At 46.0% G+C, this 19611-nt stretch overlaps 1 protein-coding gene across 2 annotated transcripts in view; it reads left to right on the forward strand.

Moving 5' to 3' along the window:
• Positions 1-19611, forward strand: part of nedd4a (NEDD4 E3 ubiquitin protein ligase a) — a 53336-nt gene that overhangs the window by 16791 nt on the left and 16934 nt on the right. Inside the window, exons 1-4 of one of the 2 annotated variants that reach the window (XM_042344061.1) lie at positions 1340-1779; positions 17438-17488; positions 18030-18091; positions 19049-19148. In XM_042344061.1, coding sequence (XP_042199995.1) covers positions 19086-19148 — 63 coding nt within the window. In that variant the 5' untranslated portion in view covers positions 1340-1779; positions 17438-17488; positions 18030-18091; positions 19049-19085. Of the gene's footprint in view, positions 1-1339; positions 1780-17437; positions 17489-18029; positions 18092-19048; positions 19149-19611 lie in introns of those variants that run through there. The other variant, XM_042344060.1, reaches the window with a different exon arrangement.

The raw sequence follows: 19611 nt of genomic DNA on the forward strand, positions 1-19611 counted from the left end.
GGAAGATTGTTGTTTTTGGGTTAGATTCAGTCTTTCATGCAAATCAAAGAAGTTTAATTGAAGCAAGACTGGCTGGAACTCAAACAGTGCACAGCAGCTGAGCTCCTCATAAAGGTTGTTGAAATTTCACTGCTCTCGAAAGGGAGCGTGCCTCGATTTCTTAACAGTTCTAGATATTGATGGTGCCTCGGACTTTTGGGAGGTATTCCTGCACTCGTGGTTTTCGCTGCTGGGACGGTGGGCACTTCTGACTCTGCAGCCGAATAGCTTTTCGTCCAGTAATGATCGGAATGCTGGTTATCACTTCGGCTACTTCTATTTATCTGCAGCAACTGATGGCGACTGTATCCTAGAGTCCCCGAAGCTGCTTATTATTGCCTTCAGCTCTCCCTGCAACATGTGAGTTTTTTTTTTACCAGTTCAGTTCAGACCCATTCCACCTCAGGACCACGTTTCGCCTGCTTTTTTTTTAGCGAAAACGATTGTATATATTTTTTAAAAGCGAGAGAGAGAGAAAGAGAGAGACAAATGGCTCGTCGATTGCGACTACATTTCGCGACCAGGCGCAGCAACACTGACCCACTGTCGGAGACGACCGGGGAGGGTTTGGAGAGCAACATTCGTATGACCGTAAAAACCGTCCCCGTGAACTCGGCAGAGGATGGGGCCCGAGTGACAGCGCAGGCGCCCGTCACCCCGTCGTTGCCGAGGGACCCTTGCGGCCTGAGGCGGAGCTCGTCGCTCTTTATACCGCAGGTCAACGGCCAGGAGCAGCGGCGGCTCAAGAGCTCGTCCCTGCAGATCCTGCTGCAGTCTCGCCGGGCGGGCGCGGGTGCGGGCACCGGCGCGGGCAGCGGCAGCGAGGATAGCTCATGCCACAGTAGCAGCAGCAGCATCTCGCTTGACCAGGACCCGCAGGACCGTGTGGCTCCGGCCATTCCCAGAGACTCGCCCGCCCTCGGCAAACCCAAGGTCACGCTGAGGCGCTGCACCTCGCTGGTCATCTTCCCCCACAGCCCGTGTAGCACACCACCGGCCACCCCCACCAGCCCGGACCCCGTCTGCGGGGCCAACCCGCCAGCCAACCGCTTCCCCGCCTCGGCCCAGGAGCCCGGGGCAGGCGAAGAGCCCGAGGCCCCCAGGGGCAGGGATGCCAGCCCCTGCTTCGTGGCCACTGCGGTCAACGGGCTGCGGCTGTCCAGCCCCGCTCACCCCCCCGGGGAGGTTCGAGACATCCGGCCACTTCATCACGAGGGGCACCAGCGCGGGACAAGCTCAGCGGCGGACAAGCAGGAGAAGGCGCGTCGACATTCGTGTCTGGTTCTGTATTTCAACCAGCCACGAGCTCCAGGCCCGGGGAGAGAGACCAAAGAACGGCCCAGGCTTCCCGAGTTGTGTCCGGAGGCCAAGCTGTACCCCGGGAATGCTGGACCCACTTGCCACAATCCCGTCAAGTTAATCAGGAGCACGTCAGCATGTTTACCTTCGTACGGGCATTCGGAATGCCAGGTCACCGTCAATGGAGAGCTAGGGAGGGAGTTTGTAAATACGCAGAAGAAACGACCCGTCTTTCAGAGGAGTCACTCTCTCGAAGGCCCTTGTCAGCCGCTCTCCAGTTATCCTTCCAAACCTAAATGTTACCGTTCAAAGGTAGGGATCCCTCACATACACATTCACCTCGACCCAAGTTCGGAGCAAAAGATTCTTAGTTCCCGAGAGCAAATCAGTGGAGTCTACAGGAGGAAAGCTATCGGAAGTCTTTGTGGCCAGGATTACAAGGTAAGCTGATTTCACGAGCGAGAAGCAAACTTTTTTTTGTATTGGATTCTGGTAATTAGTTTTCTTGGCGGAGTTGCACGGTAACCTGCTCCCAAAGACTGCTTTCAATTAAAATAACATCACATTATCCTTTTCCTTCCTGTGTTTCATAAACTTGACATGGATGGCTAAATGCTCTTGACTGTCGTGTAGTGACTGGTTTGCTCTGTGCGTGATGCGAGGGCACTTCGGGAATTGTAACTTGCAAACAAACAAAACCTTATTTAGTGTTTTAAATCTTAATCCAGGGAAAAGGGTTGGTGGGGGGGCAGATAAAGGTTGTCAGCTACTGGGACCTGTTGCCAATTTGTTTTTGGTGAAAATATACCCATAAATAAGACCTGTTTTCAGTAATAAGGACAGATTTGGGAACAAAACCTGTACCTGTGATCCCAGCTGCAGGCTCTTTGAAACTTGGTGCAACTTTTTGTCGATAAGCTGAATGTAAAGTTATGTTCTGGACCCAAGAATTTACTCTCACAGCGGTAGTCAGTCATATAATGAGAAACTGATCACAGCAAGAGAGACTAGGTGCTTTAATGGATTTCTATCATTTACAGTAAACAATTTACACAAGGTGCATGAATTTCCCAGATGTGACTCAAGCCAGCAGGGAACCATGTGTGTGATTGTGATGTTTATATATCATTTTCTTTAAAAAAGCGCCTTCCTGGATCTGTGTAACTGCTCAGAAATGGGGAGACATGCATGAGCTCTGAAAATATGCGGGTTATGTCACTTACTGTCGTCCTCCAGATAAATCTAGTTTACAGTGAGATTGATATCGACTAACAATTTAGCTTCACACGGCACCAGAAAAATCCCCTTTTCCCTCGTACTGAGAACATCGCATTGGAATCTTTAATTGTGTCGCTGGCGCGTCCCTATTTAAACATTCTGTCTGGTGTTGAAACTCACATCCGAGTTCAGAGACGCTGCTCAATGCTGCGCTGCACTGAAAATATCTTACCCAGTGCATTGGGATCTATTGTACATAGGAATGCTAATGAGAAGTGTATGTGTTTTTTAAGGTACGTACAGTAATACCCCAACTTACAACGTGCCTGTTCAATCATCATCTAATTTTAATAACAATATTATAATAATAATTGCATTTGATGTAGCGCTTTTCACGTCTTCGAGTCGTCCCAAAGCGATTCACAGAATATACTATAAAGTGAATTGACTGTATATTTGTGGGCGAAACGTGGAAGCCAATTGCGCACAGCAGCGTCCCACAAACAGTCGTGGATTGAGTGACCAAATTATTATTGTTTTTCTTTTCTTGAGGAATTATTATCAGGAGAGTGGATAATAATTTAACACAGTTAAATGCATCTCTTTCTTGAAAGGCTGTGTGCCACAGCAACAAAGCTTTATAATACTGATGTAGGGTCTGTCCACCTCTCCCTGTGAGTTCCTGATTAAGCCCATGCTGGATAGGAAGGAGATCAACATCACCAAGTTTGTGTGGGAACAAGGAAGTCAAGTGTGAGAAAGCTGCTCCTCACTGTCACAAATTGTGAAAGAAGCAAAAAAAGGTATATGAGTGGGGCATTAGGAGGGGTATTAGAGGCTTGTGTGGAGCATAGACCCCAGCCACGGACTGGTTGGGCTGTATGGCTCATTTCAGTGAGCTTTGTAACTCAGAGTCTGAGTACCTGATGCTCATGTGGGCAGCTCTCCCTGGTGGTGCTGAGCTTGCTGTGGGGGGAGGGGAGGAGGATTGAAGTCTGCCACCTTCTGTATCGCTGCCACTTGTGCCAATTTGGGTTTGGCTGACAGTGAAGCCCAATTGCAGTATTTTTTGCCAGTTACGTGACTGGCATTTAACAATAGTTACTAAAACAGACACCTGCCTCCGGTCACGTGCGCAGACCGTTAACAAGGTTGCTGTTGTTTTTCCCCTGGCGAGATTGAAAGCCATGCGGAGGAGACAGCTTCCTGTACTCTGGGTATTGGTAGCAAATCATCGAATAAAATCCGACATTCACTTCATGGCTGTTTGTGGGAGATTGCTGTGTGTTAACTACCATTACCCAACAAAATACACAAGGCACTCCACTTTACAGTACAATCCTGTGAAGCGCCTTGAGATATTTTCCCGATATGAGAGGCGCCACATCAATTGCAAGGATTATTCATTTATTTCCCGCTTGGCTTCCTGCTATATAACCGCAGCATTGATGTCAAAAGCATTCCCAGCCTTCAGATTTAGTAGGTGACCCGTCAAAGCCAGGCATCCTTGAACTTATTCAGGTGTTTGGAGGGAATGTGAGCTAGACCCAGGCTAGTTGGCCTGGCCATTTATTGCCTCTCTTGCTGTGAAGAAATGTACCTAATCTGACTCTGCTACTGCCCACTAACAGCAAAGACAAGACAAAGGATAATTGCCATGTGGAAGTGAGGAGCAGCATCAACTCATTGCACCACCTCTGCTTGGATTGTTTTAAGATGTTAAGACGCATTTCCCCCGATGTGACCCACCCCCCCCTCTCCCCCCTCCCCATTTTTCCCCATTCCCCCTTGCTTTCCGCCTGCGGGGGTGGGGGTGGGCCCAGCGATGCCCTTTGTTTCACTGCTGCTCGCTGCGGGTCTTTCTGAGAAAGTCGGCAAACGGTAAAAGACGAAGGTTGAGGTTTGTGAGTCGGAAACAGGAGGGCGCGCATCAATTAACGCACCCCCGGTTATTCCAGTGTTGCCGTCCACTTTGTGAAGCCCAGCCCGAATTCCACAGAACGTCTGGGTCTCTCTCGCTCTCTCTCTCTCTCGCCTTGTAGAGCGGCCTTGACGTGCGATGAAGACACAGCTTTGAATTAATTACTCAATTAGCTGTTAAAATCAGCCACTTCTAGATGATGCCTATTGAGTTTCCCATCTGGCCTGGGACTCGATTGCACTACTGATTGTGACAGAACAGATTTTTGGATGTAATTTAAAAAAAAAAAATTCTTTGGGCTCCGATCAAATTCATAGCTCTCTGCCCATGATAGTTACATTGAACATTTTTGTTTTGTTTTGCAGGAGGCATTTCCCGGGTTGTTGGAATATACAGACTGTTAGGCTATCCCCTTTGTTTTATCAAGTGAATCAAAGTTGGGCCGGCTAAAATATAGTAACCTTTGGACCCAATTTAAATATACTACTCCCAAAATATTTCACATGACTCCAGATAGTCTGGCCTGGCGTACTGATATGGAAGGTCTCAGTTCAAATATAACAACTTGATATTAGAGTAGTGCTGGTGACTGTCAGCCATCTGCACACAGCAGTCATGAAATTAGATCAGTGCAACGCTCAGGTTCTGTTGTGCTTGCAGACGTGAAAGGTCTAGTTCTTCTTTCGCTTGGACACTGGTCTTAAGCAACAACGTATTGAGTGTCCTCTCTATAATTAACAGCTTGTTAAAGGCTGCTTTGAAAAATATGTAGGCAGCAGGATCGCACTACTGTGTGTGTGACAGGCCACTTACCCTCACACCCACCAGTGTCTATAGGTCCTTCCTTGGTTCACGTAGTGAAATAGAGTAAAGGAGGAAGGTGGGGGGGAAGAGAGTTAGATGTTTAATTTCACAGGTGAGCTCTTTAAACCCTGGTTCCTCTTTTGTACGACTCTGACCAACAATCTGCAAGTTGCCATAACTGCCCAGGACCATTATCCCTTTAAGACATGAATTCCCTGAGTGGCTGGGTTATCTCTCTTCCTCTTCCTGTGTGTCAGATCTCATTCTTTATCCTTATATCACTCCCCCCACCCCACTCTCCCTTTGTTGGTGATGGATCTGTGTCGCTCTGTGGAACCCTCTGAAATAGCTCCTGATTATCAATTCTTTGGCGGCAGATCAACTTCAGACATTCCCCGCAGTCCTGCCACCTCGTCTTCTGAAAGATGTACAGAACGCAGAACTTTATTTGTAGTTTAAGTTGTTAATGTTATGGGGGCAGGGGGGAGGAGGTTCTGAACCAACCTGAAAAGCAGCTTGTGTAACTGTGCTTCACCTCACCTTGATCACAAACTAACCGGGATATAAGAATCAAAACCTTTACCGTGTGACCCAGAGCCTCTCACATGGTTATCTCCTCTGTATGGCTGAAACGGATAGTCAATTAAGTAATTAATTAAGTAAAAGCAGATTCCTCAAATATATTTTAAACCCCACATTGCCAGCCTCTGCCACTACCTCCCCCATCAGGCAGTCGAGACCCTCATCCATGCATTCATCACGTCCAGGCTTGACTTTGCTAACTCACTCCTTGCTGGACTTCCCAACTCTTCCCTCCACAACCTGCACATTATTCAGAACTCCGCAGCCTATGTCCTTTCCCGTCCCAGCCCTTTCCCAAATAAATGCAGAATCCAACCTTTTTTTTTCCATCGCATGTTTTTCCTGTTAAGAGCAGCAGTTTTTTTAAAAAAAAAACACATTGAATGCCTAGAAAAAATGTTGTTCCAATTATCAGTTTCATCAATAAGTGCAATGTAACTGTAGGTGTATCCAATGAAGATTCAGAGTAACACAAATGGAAGCACAAATTTTTGATGACCGTTGTTGATCAAGTCATGCTTACCTATTTCACGGCCCTTTAGTTCAACTTTGTCTTCAACCCCCTCCCCACGCGCCCATATCATTTTCAGCTGTGTCAGCATTTGACACTCACATAGTCTAAGCTGACACTCTGATGTGGTGAGCTAGCTGCCTTGTTGGACATTAAAGATCCCGTGGCGCTATTTTAAAAGAGAAAGCAGTTTTTCTCGGTGTCCTGGCCAACAATCCCCCGGATAAAATTTTCTCATTCAATTCGTGCCTGCTTGTGGAACATTGCTGTGCGTAAATCGGCTGTCACGTTCACTTTACAGTATATACTGTGAAGTGCTTTGAGACATCCTTCCGACTTGTAAGGCGCTATACCAAATGCAAGGATTATTATTACTATTATTTAAATTGTAATTGTTGTCATTTCGACATCATTTCAGCTGTTGGCTGTTCATCAAGCAAGTTGAAGCCGTTGATTTAAAAACAAATCCCGCGTGTTCGTTCTGACGCTTGAAAATATGTAGAGAAGCATTTCATTGCCGATATTGTCCAATTGCCACAAACTGTTTATTTAATGTACAAATATGTTTGCCACCATGTGGAGCACAAAGCTTCAATGGTGTAAGGTGCCCACTTCTTACCCCCTGACCCCCTCCCTCCACCTGTATAATTTAGTCATCCAAAAGGTTTGCTTGTAGTTTCTGGTGGAAATTAACTGGGGTTGATCTCTGTTGACAACTGGATCTTTTAGTCTTATGAAGAAAGTTCAATGTTTAGATGTGAAAGATGCACTATTTTTTAACAAGGGAAGCTTCGAGTCTTTGGTTTTCTTCCCGTGTTGGTCCAGATTGCTGTTTGCTTTTTTTTTGTTTCATCTGATATGTTCCAGTCCTTTCAATAAAAAACACACACGATCACCTTCTCCTGTTAACTGTTGCAGACCTGTGTGTGTAACAGCTGAACTCCCATCTGATGGCGCACACAACTGCATTCTGTGGGAAAGTTCATTCAGTTCACTGCCTTGAATAGAGGGACACATTTGAGTGTGACTTAACCTGACTCTTCCCACCCCCTCTTCCCCTCCTCCCACACTCCGCCTTTCCAGGAATTGAAAAAGCTAATGTTTTTTTAAATACAACCTGTCCATTGCACTATGCTCAGGAACATTTGTGTTGCAGAAAATGTACTTTATACACAATTGTTACTCCCTATAGTTTGTGTTTTGAAGAATAATAATAATAATCCTTGCATTTGATATTAGCACCTTATCATGTCTTCGAGGCGTCTCAAAGCGCTTCAGAGAATATACTCTAAAGTGAATTGACTATGTTTTGTGGGCAAATCTGTTGCAAATACATTTATTGTATCAAAATGATGCGTTGCTCTGGCTGGTAATAATGCATTTGGAAAATTATCCCAAGTCCAACAGATACCATATCAAGCAACAGCCTGCAAAAGATGGACGGTCTCCAACTTGGATAATAATCATCATTAAGTGATGTTTTATTCTACGAGGAGGAAAACCAAAGCCATAAATCAAAGCAACTTCCTCCAGCCCTGTTGCTTTGGTTCCCAGAAAGGTTGGCTTGATTCTCCACAGCAAGGAGGAGCATGGTAAACATGGGAAGCTCGTCTGGTCAGACGATGGAAAGGGCCACTAAGATCGTTAATTGAACAATGCTGGCTGGCCGTTCGATCGACCAAAGCCGAATACACTTGAAAAAGCCTTGTGTGCTCAACAAACCTTCTCGTTCAATCTTTTCTGACAGCTGGTCTGTCGGTATTTGGTGAGGAAGCCTCGCCTTTTTGAGCGCAGCAAAGTAAACCATTTCCAAGTGTTGTGATAAGGTGCAACCTCAAATGCAAAGATCAATATTATTATCACTCTTAAGATGACAAATGTTATGCATCAGAGTTGCGAAAGGCGCTATATAAATGTAATTCTTTATAAATGTCATTTGTTGTTTTTGTTTAGTGCAACAATATCAAATCTGACAAATAAGTGCAGAGTTTTTGTTATAATATCCTTTCTCCATCTGCAAGATATGTGTATCCATTAGAGGTTAATACTGTGTGTATTTAGCAGAAGCCCCCATGGGGTGAGGATAATGACTGCGTTCAGTAAACGAGCATCTTGTAAAATTCCGCAGTCTGGTATGTCTTGCCCAGACAACATAAATAAAAGCTGCTCCGTGGCCAAACTCGCTGCTTTTATGTGTGCGAGTTTCTTGTTTCAAACTTTTGAGAACCCTCGGAGAACTTTTGAATTCCAAAACCTAAGCTGAGTGCTATGGAAAGGTCATAGCAGAAGTGGGTGAACTACCAAGGCAGCGGACTTTATTTTCCCCGTTTAAAGTTATTATTATTATTGTAATATTATTGGCCCCATCCAGGAAGATCTTTTTGCATAGCTCCTTGGGATCATTAACTTCCACCTAAATAGGCAGACAGGGCCTCGGGCTAACAACCCCTTATGTCTGAAGGACATAATGCAGTATTCCCCCAGCACTGCCTTTACGTTTCAGTTAAGGGCTCCTTTTAACGTTGCAAATGGTGTCAACCCTAGAAAGATGCTCCCGTATTTTTAAGTTCTGCTGTTGCTCAGAATGAAACCTCTGGCATTTGTGCAGCGCTTTCCACACTGACTGTGGGTATTCAGTGACTCCAGTAAATAACGGGCTGATAATGCTGAAGAATACAAAGCTCAATAGGGAAACTCGGAAGGGAAGGCTCGCTTAGTGGGGGAGGGTGTTGGAAAAGAAAGTCTTGCCTTTATCAGAGAGAACAACAAGGGAATGACTTCAGAGTCAGCTGCAGTGTGTTTGTTTTCTCAGTTAATGATTCATCCCCAGTGTGCTGTACAGTTTAAACAGAGCAAGTGACACTTTCAATCCCACTGCCCTGGCCTATCCCTATTCCCTGGGATCCCTCACACCCTTCTGTCAACCGCTCCCTCCACATCGTACTACAGAACGTCCTCTCCCTCTGTAATAAGGCCCTGGTCATCAACGATCTCATCCTTGATGAGAGCGTTGACATCATGGCCTTAACTGAAACCTGGCTCACCCCAAGCGACACCTTCGCCCTCACGGAGGCCACGCCACCCGGCTACACCTCCCACCACATCCCTCGCCCCAACCGCCGTGGCGATGGTGTAGCCCTTATCTCAAGGACACCACTTGCCCTAGCCCCCTACTCCTCTGGCTCTTTCCCCTCTTTTGAGCACCTCACCCTCTCCCACCCCTCCCATCTCCCACTCAAAATCCTCCTCCTCTACGGCCCCCTAAAACCTCTCCCACCTTCATCTCTGCCATTCTACCCTCCTAAGATCTCTCTGCCTCTGCTGTGATCGCCTCATCATCCTGGGCGACTTCAACCTGCACTTCACCCCCTCCTGCTCCACCTCCTCGGACTTCTCCTCCCTCGTCTCCTCGCTCAACCTCTCCCTCCACATCAATTCCGCCACTCACGTTCACGGCCACCCACTCGATTTGGTGATCACCCGGGGCCTCAGTGTCTCGGATGTCACCATTACCAATAAGGCCGTCTCCGATCACCACTTCATCTCCTTCACCACTCCACCCCCCTCCCTACCTCCACCAGACCCACCACCATCTTCTACTGCCCCTGGAAGAAGTTACACCCACAATCCCTAACCGCTGCCATGGAGTCCTCTGAACTCCTCTCCCTCTGGCCTTCATCCCTCACTGACCACTCTTCTACTCTCACCCTCCTCCACAACACCCTCTCCTCCACACTTGACATTCTTGCCCCCATCACCTCCTGTACTGTCTCTTACTCTCGCTCCTCCCCCTGGTTCACCACCCACCTCTGCTCACTGAAGAGCCAGGTGCGGGCCGCTGAACGAACCTGCCTCAAATCTGGCCTTACGGTCCACCGGCAAATCTGGCTGGACCTCCTCAAAACCTACCGCTCCACTGTAGCCTCGGCCAAGTCGTCCTTCTACTCCAGGATAATCCTGGAGATGAAGAACAACCCCAGGCTTCTGTTCTCTACCACGTCCCGACTCCTCCATTCCCCCCCGCCACCCCGCGCAGGTCATCTCCTCCAACCTTCACTGCGAGGAGATGCTGGATTTCCTTGAATCCAAAGTCAAGGGAATCCGCTCCACGGTCACTGCCCCTTCAACTTCCACCCACCCCCCACCCCTTCCTTCCCACACTCCGACTCCTACCCATCCTCCCGTGCACACCTTCGAACCCATTTCCCCACCCTCTGTCACCGACCTCATCATGTCCTTGAAACCCACCACCTGCTCCCTGGACCCCAATCCCCACTCCACTCCTTATCTCCCAGCTCCACCTCCTTGCCCCACTTCTCACAGACACCATTAACCTGTCCCTCTCCTCTGGCTCTGTTCCCATTCCCCTCAAAACTGCCACCATCACTCCCACACTGAAAAAACCCTCCCTTGATGCATCGCAGCTATCGAGCTACCGGCCCATCGCCAACCTCCCCTTCCTGTCCAAGGTTCTCGAAAGAGTCGTCGCCTCCCAGCTGCGCTCTTTCCTCTCCACCCATTCACTTTTTGAACCCCTCCATTCTGGTTTCCGTGCTGCCCATAGCACGGAAACCGCCCCGGCAAGGTCACTGATGACATCTTGACCATCTGCGACCAGGGCTCCCTCTGCCTCCTCGTCCTCCTCGACCTATCGGCCGCATTCGATACGGTCGACCACTCTATTCTCCTCCACCGCTTGTCCTCCCACCTCAACCTTCAAGGCCCTGTCCTTGAATGGTTTAGGTCCTACCTCTCCCGCCATCTTCATTTTGTTTCCACTAACGTTTTTTCCTCCGGCCCCTGCACTGTCTCGTGCGGTGTCCCTCAGTGTCCCCCAACTGTCCAGCGCCTTGGGACGTCCTCCTGACGTGAAAGGTGCTCTATAAATGCAATCTTATTGTTGTTGTTGAGATGTGCCGATTTAAGCTCATCCTGGCAATTCCAGGCAGTGAAATGTTGGGCAGGTTTCCTTACTCCACACGCCTCTGTTTATCTAGCAGATTAATGGTGTCTGTGAGAAGTTGTTAGTCGATTGACAGATCACTTTTCCGGGGGTAATAATTCCTTCAAAAAATAATTGTTAATTTCAATCCACGACTGTTTGTGGGACACTGCAGTGTGCAATTGGCTGCCATGTTTCGCCCACAAAATGTAGTCAATTCACTTCATGCTATACAAGGTGCTATATCAAATGCAAGGATTATTATTCGTATTATTATGCTTCCAATATACCTGCCTATGTCCCACTGTGTTACAAGTGGTACTGCAAGTTACTCTGAAATGTGAAAGGATACAAAGAAGGTGAAATTTAAAACAGTATGGGAGTAGTCTACCATTCTGGTTTAAGAGTAGGTCAAATACTAGATTTCCTTTCAAACCCCCCCCCCATCCCACCTTTCTCCCCCCCCCCTCCCCCCCCCCGCTCCATCTCCATTGAAGATGACTCATCATCCAAGCTGAATCTTGGCTAATTGCTTTTGGTCCTAGTTACACTCTCCGTGAGGGAAAGCGCAGCCAGAATGAGGGCGTTTGGATTACGAGCGAATGGTGGTCTGCTTGTGTAATTTGTGTGGAGTGGGTCAGGTTGCACAGAGCTGGAGTCCTGCGCTGACGTGGGATTGATGAAGTTACTGGAAGTGTGGGGGGGTGGGGTGGATGATGAATCAGGGGTGAGGACGTACATTTGGATGTCCCCGGGGAAGGAAGAAATGTGTGATGAAATCAGAAACCCCCTTGACTCTGGTTTCGTCTCGTTTCGCAACCAAAAGCCACCCACGGGTGAATCAGAGTGAGCTTTTCCTGCTGCAGGTAACAGGTGGTGGTGTCAGTAAACTGCAGGTATGTCTGTGCTTGCAGAGAGCAACGAGTTCATTTTGATGATTCCATCCACCCTTCGTGCAGAGTGTGCTGAGCACAGAGCACAATGCACATAATGCAGAGATTATTATTATTATCATTATTATTGCCCGTACAACAAAATTCCGGCATTCCTACCCGCTGACTCTGATTTCCATAACAGCATTTACGGTTTCCCAGCATCTGTATGGCATTGAATCCATGTGGCTCTCAGGAATTTATAGTTCTGGCTGCTCGCTGCCCTGTAAAGCAGGAGCGGATAAGACATCCTGCCAACTTGAGACCGCGCTTGCCACTGCGGATCCCTGACTGTCCAATGCCTTGGGATGTCCTCTTGATGTGAAAGGTGCTATACGAATGCAATTTGTTATTGCTGTTGTTGCCAAACCAGTGCCAGCCAATTCCTGGGGGTAGGAAGCCAGCTCGAAGATCAGACAACACAACACTCCCTCCCCTGACATGTGACTAGGTTTCCATTGGAAAGGATTTGTCACTGGTCAGGTTTCATTACTCCAGCACCTTTTCAGGGAAAACAACAGCCGCCATGCTCAAAACAGAGGGAAAATGGCGTTCTTTGCTCTCCTCTCGGGACATGGCAAATGTAAATGAGTTTTAAGAAGTTCGGCTCACGTTAGGATAAATTTGCAATGGGGAGCTCGACTGACGACTTTAACCCTTTAGCCTGGGCAAGCACATTCTTTGGAGTGTCAGAGTCCTGTGCTGTTTCTGTGCAGAACAAAGTACCTTAGGTTGATGTTTCCATTCCAGTCCGATCCTCCATTGGGTGGCAGGTTAATCTACAAAGTACTAACTTGGCTTTCAGATGCTGACTGACCTGCTGTGGATTTCCCAGCATTTTCTGTTGAGGTTCAGGCTTCCAACCTGGTTCTAAACTCCCAGAACAACCAGCCTTCAGACTAGCCTGCGTTTAAAACACAACCCGATTTTAAGTATTGTTTCTATGCGATCAATAATGAATTAAATGGAGTGTCTCTCCAGGCAGTACTTGCCCTCTCTGCAGGTGTGTGTTCAAGCCACTATAGCGCTGAACAACAAAACTACTGTTTTTCTTTCACAGCAGAGTCCCAAAATCCTCCCCACGTGCGCAGAGGTTGGAATGCAGATTTGTTTTTTCAGTTGTGGCAAAAAGCACGTGACTGCTTCCGTGGACTAACAAATAAAGACCGGCCTTCTCGAAACTCGCAGCATTTTTGCCAGGCCTCTGTTTAGACAACACCCAGTCCAGGAGTTTGAGACACAGCATGATTTGTGAGTGATCTGTGTTACAGACAAATACAGGTTTTACTGAGCCTTTTGCAGTGGAATTGTTGGTTGGGTGTGGGGGCGGGGGTTTATAATAATAATAATCCTGGCATTTGATACAGCTTTTTGTCAGGTGATTGAGGCATCTCAAAGCGCTTCACAGAATATACTGCAAAGTGGATTGATTGACTGTATATTTTGTGGGCGGAACCCGGCAGCCAATTCCACACAGTATGAACCGAAGAACAAAAGAGAGTTTTTTTTACGAAAGTTAAAAAGTAAATGCAAATACAGGGATCATCTGTCTGCCTTCAGCCAAGTTATAACACAATCATCGTCATCCTTGAATTTAATGCAGTGCTGGATCACATTGTCAACGTCGATTTTACTGTAAAGTGGAGTTGTCTAGACTTGTAGGTATACGTGGCAGCCAATTGGCACACTGCAAGGTCCTGCAAACATCAACGAGTTGAACGGCTACTTTATCTGTGTGTGTGTGTGTAGTTGGTGGGGAGCCTGAAATCCGGGAGGAATTTCCTTTTTGAATAGTTTGTTTGCGATTTTGAATTGTTCCACTCAGGAATGTTAATGTCCACCCGAAGAAGCAACAACAGCTTGTATTTATATAGGGCCCTTCACACTGGATGGCATCCTGGAACAGGCAGGACATCAGTTTTATGTCTCATCTGATAGACAGTGCTCTCTCAGCACTGCACTGCAACGACAGCCTGGACTGTGACGATTCGGGCTGCTGACACCGAGTGCTGGTTAGCTTTGTATCTGTACTGTTCTGTTTGCCAAATTAGAACTTCCCAAGTGAAACCCCAGTCAGGAGCACGTTCGTTCTTATATTAGTTACACGAGTGTTCTCTCTGCAGCGACATTCCTGGAAGCGGGGCGGGGTGGTGGGGGGAGAAAGAGAGGGGAAATAATTTATTACAGTAAGTTGATTCCTTTTCCAAAAGGCCCAAGTCATCTTGAGTTCTGGAGACCAGTTCTTGTGATTATAAAAATAAGATTAGAACAAATCGTACGCAGCTTAATGCTAGAAACCGCACATAGCTCAGCCCTCCCAAGGCTTGCAGTGAAATCTAAGCTGTTGTTAGCAGTGCTCAAGGTGCTGAGCACAGTGGAGGGTTTGTGTTTGAGAGCAATTACAGTACTGCTGCAAACAAAAGCCCCGTCTTTCATAGCTTGAGATTCCTTTATTGATGTAGCTGTGTGAAAGTGTTCGTACTTTTGTTTTGTTTAGGGCTGGGTTGATCCTGATACAGGAGGGATCATGCAATGACTAATTGTTCAATATTGGAATATCAGATGAGGTTCACCCCATGTTAACAATATCAACGGAATGGCTTCAGCTGCAGAGCTGAAATTCCACCTGGTCTTCCAACTGTTTAAGCTCCATGTCAGGACTTTGGACTCGATCTCAGCTGACACTCGGTGCTGGGAGAGTGCTGTGTTATCAGATGTGCCATCCTTTGGATGAGAGAGACATTAAACTGAAGTCACGTCTGCACCTCCTCAGGTGGACATTAAAGATTCAATGACGTGAATCGAAAAGAGAAGGGAGTTTCTTCTGGCATCCTGGCCAACAATCCACCAGATAAAATTGACCATTCGCCTCACGGCTGTTGGTTGAACATTGCCTTGCGTAAATTAACTGCCGCATTTGCTCACCCCAACAAATACACAGACATGTCACTTTACGGTAAAATCCTATGAAGTGCTTTGAGATGTTTCCCCGACTGGAAAGGCGTTACGTCAAACAGAAGGATTATGACGATTATTAAGTTCGCAGAGGTGGAAAGCCACGGAAACTTTTGGGGTGGGAGCTGGTTCTCTGCATCAAGTGCTGGAAGGCTGAGAGGTAATGTCCTCAGGCCGGTCAGGCCACCGTCCATCTCGCCAACCCAGTGAATTCCTAGATTCCAAAATTCCAAGTGGGCCACATGCAATTCCTATTCTTAGCTTCAGTCAGCCAGGCCTGAACAAACCTAATAATAATGGCTGTCACTGCAGTTCATCTCCTATTATAACTGAAGCTTGCTGGACTCTTTGCACTATTGCATTTCACCCAGAAAGTGAAATAGGCAAATGGCAAAGCTACTTTGAAATAGGGAATAATGTGCAACGATGAAGTAAGTTCAGAACGACCGTCGGTTAACCCACATGATCAAAGAACTGTGATTAACAGCGAGGTGCGTGTTGGGATTCCCGTTTACACTCTCACACGCTCCTGCTTTGTCTTGCACACTCGCCGATATGTGAGCTAGTGCACGCACACTGCCGACTGGTACTTGGCGTTCTCTCTCCTCGTGCTTTTTTTTTTCGAATCAAACTTAATAATCCTAGCGTTTGATACAGCGCCTTTCACTTCGGGAAGACGTCTCAAAGCGCCTCCAAGGATAAGCTCTAAAGTGAAGTTGTTGTGTGTTTTGCGGGCTAAGCAGAGCATAAAACTAGGCAGGTCTGATCAAACCGCTCTGCTGGGTTGGCAGAGAGTTAATTCTCCACCACAGATCGGTGTGGGCAGCCTTCCCGACATCAGTTGTTGTGGGAATTCTAGCCGTCCGTGGCTGTTCCCGGGGCACAAGTGCCTGCTGCGTTCTGCGAAGGTTAAAAAAAAAACTCTACACTTGGCAGCAGTGACGCTGAAGAGCTTTGCGACGTTTTGACATTAGACTTGTTAAAAATGCAGTTTCTTTCAATTAAAAAAAAAGGTTCTTTCCAAAGCTATTTTTTTGATATGTGGAAAAGAATGGGCGTGAGAGTAAGGAACAAAATCATCATTTATTCACTGAGATTGGAAATTTAAATGAGGGTCGGGATGTAACTTTGGTTTTAAAATGTGTACCGTTAAGACCTGATGGTTTTTTTTGAACAGTTAAAATCTGGGCGCATCACAGAGTGTGGCGCTAGTTTAATGTTAATAAAGCTGTTGTTAAATGCGTGTTCTGGTCCTCGTAGAATGAAAGTGAGTGCCTGTAAGTGTTTAGTTCTGATCCCAGACAATTCAGTCATTCGAGTTACTTTGAAAGGCCTTAGTTCGGATCCTGGGTGCTGAGCTGAGAAGATTTTTGTTTTTATCAACAAGGTTCAAAAGGAGCAGAAAAAACATGAGCAATCCAGATGTAGTTAGATGACCACCCCCAGCCCTCAAGCTTGGGTTTTGACACAGGCTGTAGATTGTATGAGGAAGATTGGGAGAGATGAGGCATGATGCTGGAAAAGAAGGAGTTAGTCGAGGCTGAGTTGAGGTTTTATTATAACAGCTGAATGTTTGAGAATGCCATCATGAAGGCAGAGGGAGGGGGGTATATTTTCATGCCAGGAGGTGATGTTCATGACCTTTATTTTGTAAAAGAGCCAAAAGGTTGCAAGCATTTGAATTCATTTTGTTGCTCAGCAATTTCAGGCACCGTGAAGGTACATCCATTGGTGAATGGGTAATCTGGAGGAATAATTTGTAAAGAACAACAGGTTACAATGGTGCCAAGAAGTGCAGACACTGGGTAAAGCAGACAGGAAGGAGTGTTCAGAACAAGGGAGCATGAATATAACATGGCTAATCACAGATCTGAAAGCAATTTTACGCTGAGGACAGTGAGAATGTGGAACTCACCGGCGAAAACTGTGGTTGAAGCAAAAAGCATCACCGTATTTAATAGAAAACTCAATGTGTACCTGAGGGAGAAGGGAATAGAAGGGTACGGGAGGGGGCTTAAGGGGGGAGTGGAGGCTCAAGTGGAATATAAACAACGTGGGTACAGACTAGTTCGGTGGAACAGTCTGTTTCCGTGCTATATCATTCTGTTTAATTCTGTATAACCCTGGAAGAAATTGGTGCAATATTTAAAAGTTCTGTTACACCATCTAACTCTGCTTATTCTTTACCCAAACAATTAACCTCCTCTTTCTTTTCTTCTCTCTGTTTTCTTCAGACCAGGGATGATTTTCTGGGCCAAGTGGATGTTCCCCTTCAATACTTTCCGGTAGGTTTTCTCTAATTCCAAGAGACAGAGAGTGAAAGAGTGATATCAAATCGTAGCGAATGTAAGAATTATTCTGCCTCATAGGTCAATTGTTTATTGCATGTTGCCTTAAAAAAAACTGTGTGAAATGACACTAATTAAGAGATTGCACTAAACAACACTAATTAAGAGATTAAGAAAAGGCTTGATGCTATAATGGAAAAACGGTAGCGTTGGCATTCTGCAAAGAGGAGCTCAAATGAACTGAAGGGCCTTCTTCAACCAAACCTCTCTTGTGATTGTGTGAGGAACATCATTTTCTGTTGGGATTGAGGATGGGTGAGGCGTGAAAGAAAGGGGTTCGAACCCTTGCTTGTTCCTTGAATTGACGCTTTAAAAAGTATTTCGACCATTTCTGGTTGAAAGGAGGTTATGTGCAGATGCCGGCAGCCAGTCTTGAGGAAAAAATAGAAAGGTTTAAAAAAAGACAGTGTGATGGAAATGTAATCGCGTATGACCGAAACCCACAACCAATCATCATTGGATCCCCTTTTAACTGCAGACTGAAAATCCGGATCTGGAGACTCCCTTCGCTTTCAGAGATTTTCTCCTTCTTCCGAGAAGGTAGGTGAATGTGTCGTGCTCAGCAGTTGCAACATACATTGAGCTTCCCCTTGGATCACCCTTCCTTCCAGTACATGTCTCCAGTGCACCAATTATTTGATCCGAGAGAGTAGCATCAATGGAGAGTAGTGTCAGTGCATGGTTGGATTGGCCCAATTGACAGTGATTTTTTAATTGGAAAATCACACCACATTTGCTGTTTTCCAGCTTGTGCAATCCTGGTGCAGTTGCTATGTGTTATTTTAAGGTGGAAATTTTAAGTGCACTGAAACTGTCCTTCAGTTAAGAAAGATGCTGACAAGTTGCAATAACTTTTCTTTTATATATATATATATTATGCACTAATGGGGAGAAATTCCCCCTCTGGGTTTAGATTTATTTTATGTCACATTTCAGGACATCCAGAATTTAGCAAATTGATGAAATCATTACTTTGCAAGTATTTTTCTTTCTGTAAGTCTTACAGAAAACTAGCACCAAAATACAGGCTGTATTTGAGAACTTGCCAAATTCTGTACACTGTAAAATGCTGTATAAATCGAACAAACCTAGACCCATGTTGAATTTTCCTCCTTAAAGCCAAGACAATTGGGCTGGGAAGCTTTGGTTCATCCAATCCCAGTGTCTATCTCCTCGCACAGGCAAATGCACCTTCAATCCCCTGCAAAGTGATGACCAGAGCAGTTTATGGTTGTTTGCGGGACATTGCTATGTGCAAATTGATTTGGCTACAAGTACCCAGTCATTACATTTAGCAGTGGAATCATGTGAAGAGCTTTGAGACGTCTCCATGATGTGATAAGGCGCTAGATCAAATGCAAGGATTATTATTAACGCTATTATTTAGCTTAATTGATTGATTGATTCATTCATTCTCAAAGTACTCGGAGATGCAACCCTGCATGAATGGCCCTATATAAATGCAAGTTGTTGTTATTTGTGCTGTGCTTCCCCCAGTTATAAATCAAGGGTCAAAGGGCACCTTCGACTAAAGATGACCTACCTTCCCAACAGTAATGGTGAAGATGACAACACAGAGGAATCCGAAGAATCCGAGGTGAGTGCAATCTTATAATCTGGCTTCCTGACTTAGTGTTAAACATTCTTGTGGAGTCATTTTTTTGCCAACGTATAATATTTTAGCTTTCTTTCCCAGTAATGCCTGGAAGGCCTGATATGGATCTGGTTAGATTTTGAAACTAAAACTACACATTGTTTTTGAATTGCTGCTTGTAATGATGTTCAGGAATCTGTAAGGTCCCAAAAATACCTTAAAAAAACGTGGAGAGTGTATTTTTTACTGTTTAAATGCATTTTTGCAATATTTTTAAGAACTTTTAACAAAGCGGTTGAACCTTCAAGAAAGAGTACTTGATTACAAGAGAGGCTGGGTTGAAGAAAGTTCTACGACCCATTTGATCTCATCCTCCCACTCACCCTACCATCCTTGTTACAGCATCACGCTGTTTCTGAAACATATTCTAGCCTGGACCACCCTTCCTGATAACCCATTCCATTCG

This window comes from Callorhinchus milii, unplaced genomic scaffold (assembly GCF_018977255.1).
Source record: "Callorhinchus milii isolate IMCB2004 unplaced genomic scaffold, IMCB_Cmil_1.0 Scaffold26, whole genome shotgun sequence".
Lineage (NCBI taxonomy): Eukaryota > Metazoa > Chordata > Chondrichthyes > Chimaeriformes > Callorhinchidae > Callorhinchus > Callorhinchus milii.